At 39.8% G+C, this 15,149-nt stretch overlaps 1 protein-coding gene across 1 annotated transcript in view; it reads right to left on the bottom strand.

Annotated features, from left to right (window-relative positions):
- Window positions 1–14,816, bottom strand: part of AHR (aryl hydrocarbon receptor) — a 60,762-nt gene extending 45,946 nt beyond the window's left edge. Inside the window, exons 1-2 of the mRNA XM_085050855.1 lie at window positions 14,292–14,816; window positions 6,503–6,690 (exon numbers count right to left, since the gene is read on the bottom strand). Of these exons, the coding sequence (XP_084906981.1) occupies window positions 6,503–6,690; window positions 14,292–14,347 (244 nt within the window). The 5' untranslated portion in view covers window positions 14,348–14,816. The remainder of the gene's footprint in view (window positions 1–6,502; window positions 6,691–14,291) is intronic.
- Between the last annotated feature and the right edge of the window lie 333 nt (window positions 14,817–15,149).

The following is a 15,149-nucleotide window of genomic DNA, read 5'->3' as shown; positions in this document are numbered from 1 at the left end:
AGAGGATAAATTACATTTTAGGCTCTGATCTTGCATACAAGACTCAGGAATCCAGAGCAAAGCCCAGAACAGTATGCTTAAAACTAATCTCCCTATTAAAAAGGGCTACAGAGAAAAAATCCAAATGCTCTGCATACTGGGATGGGGTTTTCAAGAAATTTTACAACAGCTTTGTGGAACTTAAGAGGCTCCTACACTGACTTTTCATATGCCTTTGATTAAATAATACACATAGGGCAGAGAAGAAGAGATAATCTTTCCTTTCTTTCCTTTGCAAAGGGAGAGCTAACAACAATTAGCATTAATCACTGAAATACCAGAATGTAAAACAAAAAGAAAATCCAAAGAACATATTAATTTCTAGCATTTGTACCTGGCTTCTCCTCTTATCCTACAAATGCTTTGACATTTTAAGCTCTTACTTCACGATATAAACAGAATTTTCAATTTTAGATATTCACTTTGGGTTATATTAAATTGCATCAATCCATGGGTTACAGAGCTGCCCAGCTGCATCAGATGCCTAGTGACACAGCACTCCTAAAATGAAAGCTAAGATTGTGAAAACATACACATTTTGAGATTTATGGTGACATCACAGCTACATGGCTCTAATCATCATTTTTGAAGATCAGAATTTAGGACTTCAAAGCTTAAATCCCTACTTATCGTCTGTTACGTAAAATACAGGCTAAAATAGTCTGTAGCAGACAGTCCCAAATGCTCAGTATGAATCTCAGGGGATTGGGGGCAAGGGGGGAGGTTTGGAGCAAAAAAAAAAAAAAAAAAACCCAGCAGTGAAAGAACAAGCATAGATTACGAAATAACTTGAATGGTATGATAGTCTGATATTGAAATAACTATACAATTCCAAGGTTCACGTTTTCTAATAATTTTGGATTCAGGCCAGAGGGGAAGACAGTGCAAAAGGAAACACAGTTCGCTTGTTTGGGTTGGGTTTTTTTTTTCCCCTATTATTTCCTTTCCTCCAGCTCTCAGATAAGATTCAAAGAAGCTCATTCAAAACTGTGAAAATTAATTCATGTGCATGGCATAAAGTACCAAACACAGAAGAGCTAATTAAAAAACAATTTAGCTTCCAAGGTTAGAAAATAAGTAAATTTAAACCTGAATAATATTTTAACAAGACAATGTATCTGCTAGAAGAATCACCAAGATGTGGTAGATTCTCCATTTAATTTCTTCACATCAAAATCAGAGGGTGTTCTGCAAAAACTCAGTCTCTCAAACTATGGGGTATTTTCTACCTTGGGTGTAAAAAAATGGCTCAAGACAGAGTCATGAATCAAATTCTAGCCAAGCCCACTAGAAGCTGCTGGCAACAGTAAATTCCTATACAGCATCCACATAAACATTCAAGAGCTGTGAGTGCAGCCTAACTCCACTGCTCTTTAGCTTTTCCTAGTGTGGGGGTCAAGCTGTTCTGCACACAGCAGCAGGGAAAAGAGGAAATGTGGAAGGAAAGTCACACTTTCAAAAAATACATGAGGAAAACTGCATTAGACAGACACAACAGGTAAAGATGGTAACTGTCTAAAATAAAAGCAAGTCAGGACAGATCTGCTGTATTATGCAGGTCTTACTTGTGTTTTAATCACTCTTTTACTTTCAGGTTTCTGTTTCAGACTACCACCTGACACTTGGCAGAAAGGTTATCTATATCTACTAGACCGGAAATATTTTGCTGCCCTTCTCAGTGTGACAGAATAAATGCATTGTCTCCCACTCTGCCTGTCTTTCCCATTTGTACATCTAAGCCATCCTCTCCAGAACAGGTACCACATGCAGTCTGTTCCCTCCAGCACGTAAAATGATAGAACATATATATATAAAAAATGATAGAACAGTGGGCATCGCAGGAAAAATACATTATCAAAGAATATATTTTATGTGATGACAATGGCTGCATTGCAAATTTAAGCTATACTATGCCAAGGAATGTGTGTTAATTCCATTACAAAGTTAAAAAAAAAAAATAAAATCCTAATTATTTTGTTATTGCTGTGCTTGCCAGAATCACTAGCATCCAACATAAGAAACCAATTCTAAACTAATTTTGAGCGGAAACTTTCTTCTATAAATGCAGAATACTACCCAATAAGCAAGAGGGGAAAAAATACCAACATACTTTAAACCACAGGAATTCTTAGTGAAATGGATCAAAGAACAATTAATAAGCAACATGTTGAATTTTTTCCCTAATGTATTGATATGCACACATAGCACAGCTACTTCATTTTCAATTCTGCAAGCCTCTCCTTTATTCCCAGTACACCTTTAAAAAGAAAAATCCTGCCCCTAACAGTAAAAAAGTGATCAGTCATACAAACTCTATTTTTAACCATTTATTCTATTTCACCAACATCCCAAGAACAATTATGAATGCTTTTCTTTACCACAGTAATGTATTTAAGTGATTATCAATTCATCATATAGGGTCCAAATCTAGAGGCAAAGGGGCTTTTTCCTTTAGTATGCATGGAGAACTCAGGCTGTGCCTAAATGATTGTCCAGTTGTGCTCCAGATGCTGAGCTTACACTAACCTGTATCCACACAAAGAGCTGTTGTCCCATTTTCCACTTTATATTTTTCACCGCTGAATGCACACATGCACAGGTAACTAATGATGAACTGAACAGTTCAAAGTGAACTGAAATAATACCAGACAACACACAGTCTTTACTGATTGTCAGCAGATACCTGCCTGATTCATCCTAGTCTCTTAAAAATAAAAAGCTTGCCTTAAGCCACTTTAAGAAAGTATCTTACATGCACAAAATAAACACTCCAGCAGTGATTTAAGCTATCCTGCTTGACTTTGAGGACTGCTAATCCACTTCAGTACAACAGGTAGCACTGCACAGCTGAGAAGTGACAGCACCCTAAACCACTTTTTAGCTTTGACTTGCCACACAAGACTTTATAAAGAACTGTGAGAGACACTAGAGACACATTATTTCAATCCACTAGTGCAATTTTCTTCATAAATCGAGGTCAAATTCATACCTATAAAAGCATGCCAGAGTGCCTAACGTGGGGATACAGAAAGCCTTCTGGCATCATGGGGACTTGAGACCAACGTGACCGCACCAAACTACTGTATCTAAAGGGTCACTTAGCAACAATAACATTACTAACAAAAAAACAACAATCAAAGAAACTGCTTAACAGAGTACAATCACCACCAGAAAAAAGAAAGATATTTTGATGTTGTCGAAGAGAAAAATGTAAACACCTATTTCCTACAACCTGAAATATGGCAGGCATGCAGAGGTCTACCATATTTCAGTAGACACTACAGAAAAAAACTCACCTGTCTCTAGCTCCAGAAAATAGTTTGTACCACTTTACCATCTTAACGACTAGGGTCAGGTGAAGATGGTTTTTGGTGGTGGTTTTTTATTTTTTATATATATACACACACACTTGGCTTTCAAGTAACAACAAAAAAACCTTGTAGACATTTAAGTGAGGCACATTTATGCACATTGATGTAACTTTTTGAGATGTCTTTCACAAAACAGCTTTTTTTTCTCCCCCCAGACTTCCGTCTTCAGAAAACAGACATTCACTATAGATTATTTAAACTTGGAAAAATGCAAGTGCTTTCTTTGAAAAAAATATCTATTGTTGCAGCAAAAACTTGGGTTTCCTTTCAAGCAAGATCATATGATTACGCGTTTATATTTTACTTTCCGCAGGAATTTACACACCCCCCATTTGCATCCTGTTATTCATTTAGCGTTTCCCTTTACTTCAGCATGCTGCGTTAATAAAGTGGAGCTTTGGCTCAGCCTAGGCACTCAAGGTGACAATCAGTGCTCACTCTTGCATTTGTCAGATTTATTCTACTGGGTTTTCCACATATATTCAACTGCACAAAACACTTCTTCGAAAAAGCCGTTCTGAGAAGCGCTGCAGAGATAGACCATGAAAATCAAACCTAGGGGTTTCCAGGGCCTTTTTGTTAATTCTGTTCTTCAAAGCACTTATTTTTCTTTTGGAAAATGAATTTCACTGAAATAGATTCCATGTTAAAAACTACTAAAATAGTATAAAAATCTAATTTTCACTGTTGTGCCTGTCAGTCATAAATTGGTTACTTTTGTTTCTCTTCACTTAAGTCATTGATTTTAGTCTTTAAATACCTTCAGATGGAGACTGACGACTAACCTGATCTGGAGTCCTACAATACAAAGGCCTGTAAAGAAGTAGTAGAAAGTTTCTCTGTTAATAAAACCCATTAAGACAACTTCTACACAAGCTACTCTGTTTGAAGGTATAAATAAAACTCACTTCACTTTACCCTGTTCAAAATGTCTTGCATAAGATGAGCAACATCAAATACATATCTTTTCAAATTTACCAGGTTTTTACATTGTAGAGACTAAAGGAAAAGTATTCTCCTGTAGAGCACCCTAGTATACACACTTGTTGCTTGAAAATTCCTTTCCTACAAGGCAAATCAAAATTCTGCTCCTTAATTTATTATAACACAAATAAATGCCCTGGACTCTAGAGATGTAGTCTAGTATGGTAGCACTAGTTGCATAAGTTTGCCTGAAATGGATACAATCCTAATGTTATGCTATTAAGTTAAAAACACAGGTTAAGTTTGCTTCAATTCTGGGTTCACCATAGTTAAACTGCAACTTGAAATGCAAATATAACTTCTCTGCCACTAACACACATCTAATTCATCACCACTCCAAATGGCTGAAAGCTGCCATCATGTTCAAATTAGAAACCAGCAACGGATGTAAATTTTGGTGTGAAGGAATTCTGGATGTCTCTTTACAGCTAAAGCCACGATTTATTTTTTCCCCTGTAGAGAAATCATAGCCTTAAACTCCTTCATACCAGGACTTTCAAATGTAAACTGGGGGGAAGAGGCAGGATGAATAAAAATCAAGCACTTCCATTGCATGAGAAATTGAGATAAGAAATTAAGATTTGCTATTATCACTCCATCCGAAGTATGACAAAAACTTGCAATCTTGGATTTATTTCAGAGTACATAATAAAAAACAAAACAAAAAAACCACAACAAAACACATTTCATTAAGACTAGAAGGTCTTCAATTCACCAAGAGAATATAGACAAGCAAAATAATTTCTTTTACAGCAGTCTACCTGAGATAACGTCTTGCAAGGATTTTAATGAAACTGATGTGCCAAGAGAACTCTCAATTGATGGGAGAAAATATTTTCCTTTGAAAAACACACTGCTAGAAACATTTGACCAGCTCTAGCCTTAGAGTAGACTTAGTACTAAGGATTGTCCTGAGCAAGCATAGAACTCAAGACACTTGAATATATTCTTCTAGCAATAAAACAGAATATAAATTTATAAGCATTCATAAACTGGAGCCAGTTGATACAATAAATAAAAATAAGCATTTTGTATTCCTACGGGAAAAAGTGGAACTACCTTTGACAGTTAGGTTTCTTGAGTCCTTTCATTCACTTTATGGAGGCTGAAACAATCTTAACCTGATGACAATAGAGATTATTTTAATCTCAAAAGTTAAAAAACAACTTGAAATTTAGTATTAACTCTACTGCAACGAAGATTCTTCAGCTACAGCCGATCAATAGAATTTCATCTTCAATACACTATTGTAAAATCTCACTGATTGGTAAAAGAAAAGGCCAATTAATTAAATATAGGCTCCTTGCTTTATTCCTGCAATGCAAACGATCAGGACTATTTCTGCCTTTGAAGAAACTGGCATGAAGCCAACCAGTGCATCTCACCCTGCAGAGCAGCTCAGGTAGTGAAGGGTCTGAGAGAGGGACAGGACTCCTTGGCCAGCTCTGAGGTGACCAAGGACACAAACTTGTGACCCTATGACTACTCTGAGTGCTGTGCATTACCCTTGCCAGGGCTGGGGTCAGTGCACACCTGCCCACATAACTGGAGAACCTTAGCTGTCGTTTTAATGCCTCGTGTCCTGCATTAATCAGGGCTTGGACACAGGAAAGATTTTGTCTCTATTCTTTACAAGTCACCTTTGCAACAAACTGTAGGAAGGGGCACTATCAATTACTTTATATCAAAGCAAAGTCATTTTTGATGCATCATTAAGCAAAATGCAGCTGGATAGGAACTCATATGACATATTTTGAAACAGTAATAGTTTTATGACAGCAATTTTCAGAGGGGGAAAAGAGAAATCTCTTGGGTATCTTTGACAGCCTGATGAAAAGGACTGGAGGACTCATTAAGGGCAATATTACTTCCAAATGCAAAGCTTTGAAAGACTGGTGACCTAAGTGAAATCTAAGTAGTTACATTTGGTTTCAAGAAAGTTTAAAGCTTACTTTATAGAGTTACATTGTATATATTCACGAAACTGGAGGTTCCATTAAAAATACAGATAAATTTAACAGTTTTAAGTACTTAAACGGCTGAAATCAACAAACAGTATAAACTGAATTTACAAGCAGTTCAAACCCAAATAAATTCCCAGTGCTTACCGTCAAAAAAACTTTTAGCTCTCAGGTAACTGACGCTAAGCCTAAGCACAGACAGCTTATCCAATTTGGCGATAACATCTTGAGGGAAAGGCAGCAGGCTCGCCAAGCGGTCCAGCTCCGCATTCAAGCGGTCCCTGTGTCTCTTGGAAGGATTGGACTTGACTCCTTCAGCTGGGGATGTCTTTACACTGTGGCAGAAAAACAAACAATATAAATGCCAGTTCCTTCCCAAAATGAATGGAAATATTTGCCAAGACTAACGTTATAAATTGTCTCAAACTGTAACAACCAAAATGTTTGCCCAAGTGACTTTCCCATTAAAAAAAAAAATAATAAACAAAATAACCTTAGATGGGTTAATCTTTCCTCCAACATACACACTGTTAAATAATGCAGTTTGAGCTACAATGTCAATTTGAACTTGCGATAGGCATTCGAAACCTTTGAGATTCAGCATTTTTTACTAAAATTTTTTACTTTTTACAAAAGCTTCCTATACTTTCAGTCAAATGTCACTTGAATTCTTTGAAATGTTAGTATTCCAAAATAGCAATAACTTTTAATTATATCTCTATACAAACAGATTTGATACTTCAATAACAATTTTTCACAGATGTCCTTAATTTTTATCAATGTTTGGAACAGGCTATTATTAATTGAACACAACAAATGTTGTAGCAACTTGCTAGGCATCCAAGATTATACAAGAAACCATGAGATATAGCTCAGCCAGCGCATCAAATCTTTGTGGCAAACACTATTGAGCTCATCCTTTAAGCCACGTCTCAGCTGAAGGCATTTCATTTGAGTTCAGCATGACAAAGGCATGCCTTTGTACCTTACAAAGAACAATTTTAAAAGCTTTGTGTTATGAATTACATAATAACATTTTTGTAAACTTTCTGTTTTCCATTCATATGCACCCTGAACCCCAGTTCCAGATACTTGGATACTCACACCTTCACACATACACAGAAGTCTGGGAACAGGTTTAAACCCCTACTCATTTGATTTAAATTTAGTCTTTACAAGCCAATACTGAAACCAAATAATTTATCTGCATGAGCCATCGTATATTTTATGTTCTTTATTAAACTGTTTTCTAATTAAAGAGTGACTCACTGTCACTTTTCCAATATTGCAGTTCTATGTGAAATCTACAGCAGTTACCAATTTGTGCTGCTCTCACAGAAATGTTGGTTCTGCAAGAGGCATTACTCAAAAATACTGAGCGTAAAGACACTCAGCAGCTAATTTCTTCAGTATTTCATTTAGTCTGCTTCCAACTGTCATCCTTATATCAATTTTATGATAAGCAATTGCAAAAGCTCCAATAGTTATTTTTGCCACTGCTTAAACTAAACCATACAGAAAAATAATTTCATCTTGTGATTTCAGTCAAATGAGTACTGATAGAGTGGATATACTTATTTTTCAGCTTGTTATTATTCTATATTTCAATTACACTTCTTGTTAAATTCAAGCCCTTCTTTTTACAGCCATTGCTTATTCAATTGCCACTTTTCAAAACCTTGCACTTAAGCCTAGCTGCCTGCTCCCCAGCACTACAACTGTCCTTTTCCACAATAAAGGAATTCCTTATGCAGAGCCTGGAAATGTGAACATGCCACAAGACAAATGTTGTTTGTTAATAGACAGAAATATTATATATCAGCAGAAATTACTCCTCAGAAGAATAAAGTTAAACTTGCTGCAGAGTAAGTATTGTAAATTAGTAGCGCTTCAGCCTAAAAACACTTGAAAAGTGGGCAAAACAATTGAATCAAGAATTAGGAAAATTCTTTCTCTTGAAAAAAACATAGGTTCATCATCGATGGCAAGGGATAACAAACTATTTGGTGAGAGGTGTGCTTCAGCCACAAACCATGACTTTGACACCAGCAGTTCACCATATTCCCAAGTGAACATTAAACTTTAAATAATTTAGCAAGGTTTTCTTCATATTCTCTTATGCTCGCAGAATATTAATTTGTACAAGCCGTATGATTAACGAAACTTAAATATAGCCCTAAAAAATGAAGTTAAAAAATCATCAAACATTAGCAGCAACATTAAAGGGTATTTCTTAAATATTTTTTATGTATTAGACTGTTTCTAAATGTAGAAACAAAATAATAAATTCCAAACATCAAGCATGTAACAGTTGTATAACAGTTAGTGAGCAGCTAACTACAATCAAATCATACTGGTCTGCTTCTGAAAAGTAGAAAATAGAACATAGAAAAAATTCAACACACGCAAACTTTACTAAATAAGCACTAAGTAACAGGCTTTTCCATCTTAACAACTGTCCCCTACTTTGCTTTAAACTTGCAAATTGACACAGTAGCTGAAACTATGTGCAACTGTGCAGTCATCTCATCGGATTGTCAACTAGATGTCATTGTTTTTCTATTCACATTTACTTCCTAAGGATTTCTCTTTCTTACTTTCAACTAGCTCAAAGCATTTCTAATACTAGGTTACCAGTATTTGCAGCATAAATCTTGCAATATTCTCTCCCCCCAAACCAAGCAATGATTATCCCTAATTTTCCCCTTTGTCACCCCACTAAAATCCACTATATAAAAATGGATCCTTCAGGGACGAAGGGAATAAGGGCAGAAGTGCCAGGGACATAAGCAGCAAGCTAGACCATTTTCCATCCACTTATATAAACGCTCAGTGCTAAAGACAGCCCAGCTTCAATGCAGAAAATTTTCTTCAAGGCAAATTATGTGTTATGTCAAGATTAAATCCATGCATGTGCCTTATTCAAAAGAAGGAAAAAAAAAAGACTAAAGGAGGGAATGTATTTTAAGCTGATCTCTCCATTCTTAATCTTCTACCTTTCACAGGAAATCTGAATTCCCTAATCAAAGGCCAGAGGTCTCTGTACACTCAGTGCCCCTGGACTGATCTACAATCTGTATTACCCAACAGCTGCAAGACAAGCAAGAACACTTAACTTTTGATTTAACAATTTTAAAGGATTTGCCATCACAACACCAGCTGACTGCTGTTTTCACAGGTCTGTTACAGCATACTTAATCAGAAGTTTTCACTACACATGCTTATCATGTGCACCTTCACAGACATTAACACTAAATTATTAAAAAGTGCACAATTACCCAAGTCTTAATTATTATCAAAAGGCCAAATTGAGTTTCAATATTTACATTCTCATTTATATTATTTTAAAGGAAAATTGAAGCAGTTTCTGAGAAAATGAAGAGAGAACAAGTTTATTTGGGAGAGAACAAGATAAAATATGGGGAAAAAAGTAGACTACCCAAAAACCAAGTACTGAAAAGCATGATACATGAAAAGTAACAAGACTGAAGTGTAAAATGAAATCAGAGAATAAAAGAATGTGCAAGCTGAACACTAGAGATACAGAAACATGTTTTTAAAAAACTAATTTGTTAAAAACCCCTAATTATTAGTTCACCAGAACTGTCTTATCACTTAGGAAAGAAGGACATAAAGAACACACAAGTCACCTAGCTAATGGATTTAATCTTCTCAGCTTTGAATATTTTTCATGTCATATTGAGTAGTACATGCAATAACATATGCTCTTATATATAGGATTTCATTCAGTGGAGACCAGGTATATGAAATTAGTTACCACTAAGCAAGTAATAGAATCCTTAAAAATTCTTCATTTACTTTAGCAACTGAAAAATACATCTAAGCATTTACTCTTATTTCCCACACTGAATTTATGATTATTGAAAATTCAGCTGGTGATTCCTGGAAACAACAGATAAGACACTGACTATCAACCTCTTGATCTAAAGCTGTCGTCAACCAATCTTGAAGGGGCAGAGACCCTTCCCAGAGTCTCTTTCAGCAGAGACTGAAACCAGGCAAGATTCAAACTGTTAAAGGGATAAAACTTTTACTAAAAAAAACCTCAAGCAGTGACATGCTACTCATCTGATGCTGGGCTATTGTTTGTGCTCCAGTAGCAAATAGTTTTAGTTTGCTCAGGCTGGTTTGGTGCATGAAGGATTCAACCAGAGTGATAGAAACATCAAAAAAACCAACCAAGAATGAAAATTTGACACTCAGTTTTAACATACTTCACTACTGTTTAAGATAAAAAGGCAATATTTCTTGGAAAAAAGAAACAAAAAAATATATTCCTGTCTACTCACCGTGTTACCTAGACACGTATATATCCCCACTTTCTGCAGATTCTCCTTCTAAATAGCATGCTTGTGCAAGAAACATTAACCAAAACCAACCAATTAAAAAACCCACAAGCCTCAAATCAAGTGACTTTTAAACAGTAGTCTACATGTAGCATACAGCTACCCCAAGACTGACAAATATATGTAAGAAGTTTATTCTACATATGACAACAGTCGCTGCCTCCATTTCAAATGAGAGGTGCAAACTGCTGTTTGTGGCAGATACTGCTCTACACAAAGAAATATTTCAATGATTATTTTTCTTTTCTGATGAACTTCCTTTTTGAAAGCTTATTCTGGCACTTCTTGTTTGCCTTGAAAGAACACATAAATAGTTTCAATATTTTAAATTGTCTCTGCTCTGCTTTCTAACATTACTATAACTACTCATCATTAAGGATCAACCAGTCAAACCTCAGGAGTACCTACTGTCATAAATATATTTGACGTAATACAGAAGAAAACCTTATCGTAATTTTTAAATTTAGTGTACTAAATAAACAAATCATTATGCTTTTTGCCTCTACATAGTATGAAACATTTAGAACTCCCCACCCCATTCCTTGTCTATTACATTTATCCAGTTATATAAAAAAATAATTCCTATCCAAACAGTGAAAAAAGAAAAACAAACCAAATCAGAGTTAGTAGGCAGAAAGACATAACTGCAAGTTGGAGCTGTACTTATATAATACCTTTCATCTCGTGTTAGAGTCTATCTGCAGTAAACCCCACTTCCATAAAACTTGCATTTTTTTCCCTCCAAATACAATACTAGTATATTAGTTCTCTTAATAATCACTAGACAGAAGAAATTCAAGACTTGGCAAAAAAGGCAAAACCAGAAAGCAGGGGCTGTGCGGTGCTCCCCAAGCCTCAGAGGGGAGTGAAACACCCCCCAGCCCTGCTGCCACCAGGGGGACTTGCAGGGTTCAAACCTTAGAGAAGGAGGAAATTGAAAGACTCCAAGGTATTGAGAAAGTGATTTCTGTAGCATATTACAAGCAATTGGAGTGCATATGTTCAACATCTTTTTTTTCTCTTCCCTTACATGACAAGATAACAAGATGAACTGCAGGAACAGTTGCCTATCATGTTTGCCCACGATTGCTTTTCTTTTTCAGATGCAATACTGTAATTCCCAACTGAACCAAAAAAGCACATTCCAACACTTGGTACTGTCAGACAACAGCCTGTGATTCCCTCTCAAATTCAGTTCTCTACAGGGCACATAGTAAAAACTGGGAGTTGTAGGGAGGAAGTTTCTTAAACTGTTATAGAGTTATGCCCATGGCTTTTGTGAGTTATTTGTACCTGAAACAAGAAGTTCTTCTTCTATTTCATGTTTTTCTATGGCAACTAAGGCAGTATATTTAAACTTTCTTCCATTTGTATAAGCTATCTCTCTCCACAAGTTACTAATTATTATGCTCCATTAAGAGTTACATACGTGGCAAACAAAACATTACAACCATCAAGAGATAAAATCTCTTCAATAAAAGATACTAGTCCCAGTAATGTATCACCTCTATCTTTTTTTTTTCCTTAATGGCTGTGAATTCGACTGACAGGAGGAAAAAATCAACTTCAAACAGATTAAAATGACAGTAGTGTCAAACCTTTATTAGTACATCTTTCCTCTCTCCCACAATCAGTTAAAAAAAGCTTATTGCCTGTCTCATTTTTTTTTTTTGCCTAAAGGTGTGGTCTGTAAGCAGTTATGTGAGAAATCGGAGCCCTCTGACCCACTAGCAATTTCTCCAAGGCTTGCTCCAAGCAGTAACCAAAGAGCATCAGGCATTTTGAGAAGAAAAGAAACATATGAACACTATAGGCGAGATAAACGTCTTACATGAAAATAATTTCCAGTAACCCAAGCAAGGTAGATTAATAATCACCCTCCACTTCAATTACAGGTGAACAAACTACTTCAATATGAATACTTTTATTTTGAGAAGAAACTTCTCCCTCTGATCCTACGGCTAAGTCACTCAATTGATAAATAGTTCCACTAGTAATAAAAAAGAGCTTCAAGTTCAACTAATCACAGCAGTTCAGCCAACTTACATAACGAGAAGATACAGGGAAAAGGATTACTTACACAGACACTACAGTAAGGTAAAACAAAAGGTTTCACATCCTGTATCCAAGGCTAACCAAAATTTAATAATAAGCCAGACATTAAGTGATCTTACCAGCAAGGCAGAATACCTCACCCTTTCACAATCAGAACCATTTGCCTTTAGCTATTAGTAGGCTACAAATGCCACCAAAACATTTCATTTCCTCATGAACAAACACTGATTTCATTCTTAAAAATCCAAACCTACAGTGTGAATTTTATTAGGTACCTCTACATTTTTATTTGGAAATGAGTGGTCAAAAAAGCAGGCACTGGTCTTTTCGTAACTAATGCATTTTCTAGCAGGGAAATTAAATATATATACACACACATACATTTTTTAGACCTGTTTTCTAACTTGTAGGGTAAAAAACCAAGCTATGCACATGCATTCATTCTAACTCCAACCATAAACAGCAAGCACTCAAGCTAATTCCCTTTGCCCCAAGACAGTTGTCTGCTGTGAATCTAAAAACATATCCTTCACCATACGATTTCGTCAAATGTTTGTCATTCTCTCCTTTAATGCTTTTGTAGTCCTAGAAGTTATTTTACATCTACAAAAATAACCCACAGAAATGCGTAGGGATTTTTTGAGCTTTGCTTATTTCTCTTGCAGTTCGGTAGTTTACTTTTGCTACTTTTTATGACCTCTAGATTCTTGACTTCTAGTTGAAAGTGCAAGTCAAGCATCTCCTCTAGCCTGAAAATTCCCCTCTCATGAGAGCAACATTTTAGTGAAGCATATAAAACCTAGGATGCAATCCGAAAGCAGGTGCATCACACAAAATTACTCCGGCACTAAGCAGTTCCCGCAGTTTGAAAATACAAATGAATAAACAAAAAGCCACCATACAGCCAGACTTTTTTCCCCACACCTCTTTCACTGGTCTGCAGCACTTAGGTTTCCTTAGCTCTGCACAAATAAACGCATCTCACGCGGTAGCGGAGGGCTAAAGCGGAGGTTGAAGCCGGGGGTTCAGGCCCTCCCCGGTGGGAAGCGTCGAGCCTTTCCCGGCTCGGAGCCCGCGCTCCCGCACACACACCTGAGCGGGCCGGCGGCGGCAGCGGCGCGCAGCGGGAGCGCAGGGGGAGCGCGGCGCCCAGCCCGGCGGGGCGAGCGCAGCCACCGCGCGGAGCCGTCACCTCAGATGCCTCCCAATCTAGGTCAGCCGGCTGCGCCGCGCTGCCCGCACCGCTCCCTCCTTCCACCGCCCCGACCCTCGGCGCCCCGACACTCCCTTCGTCTTTTTTTGGGGTGGGGGGGAAAAACCCCTGAAAGCAGCAACAATCCCGGCGGCACCCCGAGGCACCAGCACTCCGGGGCGCCCCGGCACCGCACCGCCCCACGGCCGCCCCCGCCGGGCCCCCGCGGCGCGGTGCGCGGCAGGACGGCGCGCCCCCTGCAAGCCCGGCGCTCGCTTTCCCCTCTTTGCCTCGCCCCTCGCCCGCCCGCGGGACCGCTTACATTTTCTGCACAGGTTTCCGCCGCTTGCGACTGGCGTAGGTGACATTGGGGTTCATCCTGCCGCGGCTCTAGCGCCCCGCGCCGCGGGCGCCGCCGGCCGGGGGCCGCCGCCCCTCCTGCCCGCCTCGCCCCGGCTGCCGGGAGCGGGCGAGCCCCACCGAGCAGCCCTCGCCGCGCTGCTGCTGCCCGGGGGCCCCGCTGCTGCTGCCCGCGGCCGCCCGGCGCTCGCTCGCTCGCTCGCAGTGGCGGCGGCGCCTTCCCCGGGCGGGCGAGGACGGGAGGCGGAGGCGCCGCGGGGCGGGATCCCAGGTGATCGGCGGCGGCTACACCCACTCGCCGCCCCCGGAGGGCACAGGTATGGGGGCGGTCGGGGCTTTCCAGCGCCGCTCGCGCCGCGTCTCCCCGCCGAGGCGACGCCGTCTCCCTGCCGGCTCCTCTGCGGCGGTGGGAGGGTGCGCGGCGGGCTCTGCACCCCGGCGCGGCCGCCGTCTGCTGGCCGAGCGCCTGTCAGTGTGCGCGGCGCCGGGACCGCCCCGCACCGCCCGGCCCGGCCCCGCGCCCGCTCCCGGCCGGGTCCCGCCCCGCCCGGCTGACAGCCGCCACCGCCCCCTCGCCGGGGAGGCCCCTGGCGGCCGCGGCGGGCGGAGGGAGCAGGGGCGGCCGCGCCGCCATGTTGGGAAGGTCAGGCGAGGAGAGGCAGGACAGGCGCGGCGGCGGGGGGAGCGCTCCGGGATGGGGATGGGATGGGGAGACGGAAAAACACCGCGCCTCGGGTGGCCGGGGAGCGATGCGCGGGGCGCCCGCGGCCAGTGAGAAGGAAGGTCAGCTCCGAGCGCTCGTGTAGCCCCAACAAGAGAA

The sequence above is a fragment of the Lichenostomus cassidix genome, chromosome 2 (genome assembly GCF_008360975.1).
Source record: "Lichenostomus cassidix isolate B80296 chromosome 2, HeHo_3.0, whole genome shotgun sequence".
Classification (NCBI taxonomy): domain Eukaryota; kingdom Metazoa; phylum Chordata; class Aves; order Passeriformes; family Meliphagidae; genus Lichenostomus; species Lichenostomus cassidix.
The sequence above is the reverse complement of the archived record's forward strand: the minus strand, read 5'-3'. Positions and strand labels throughout refer to the sequence as shown.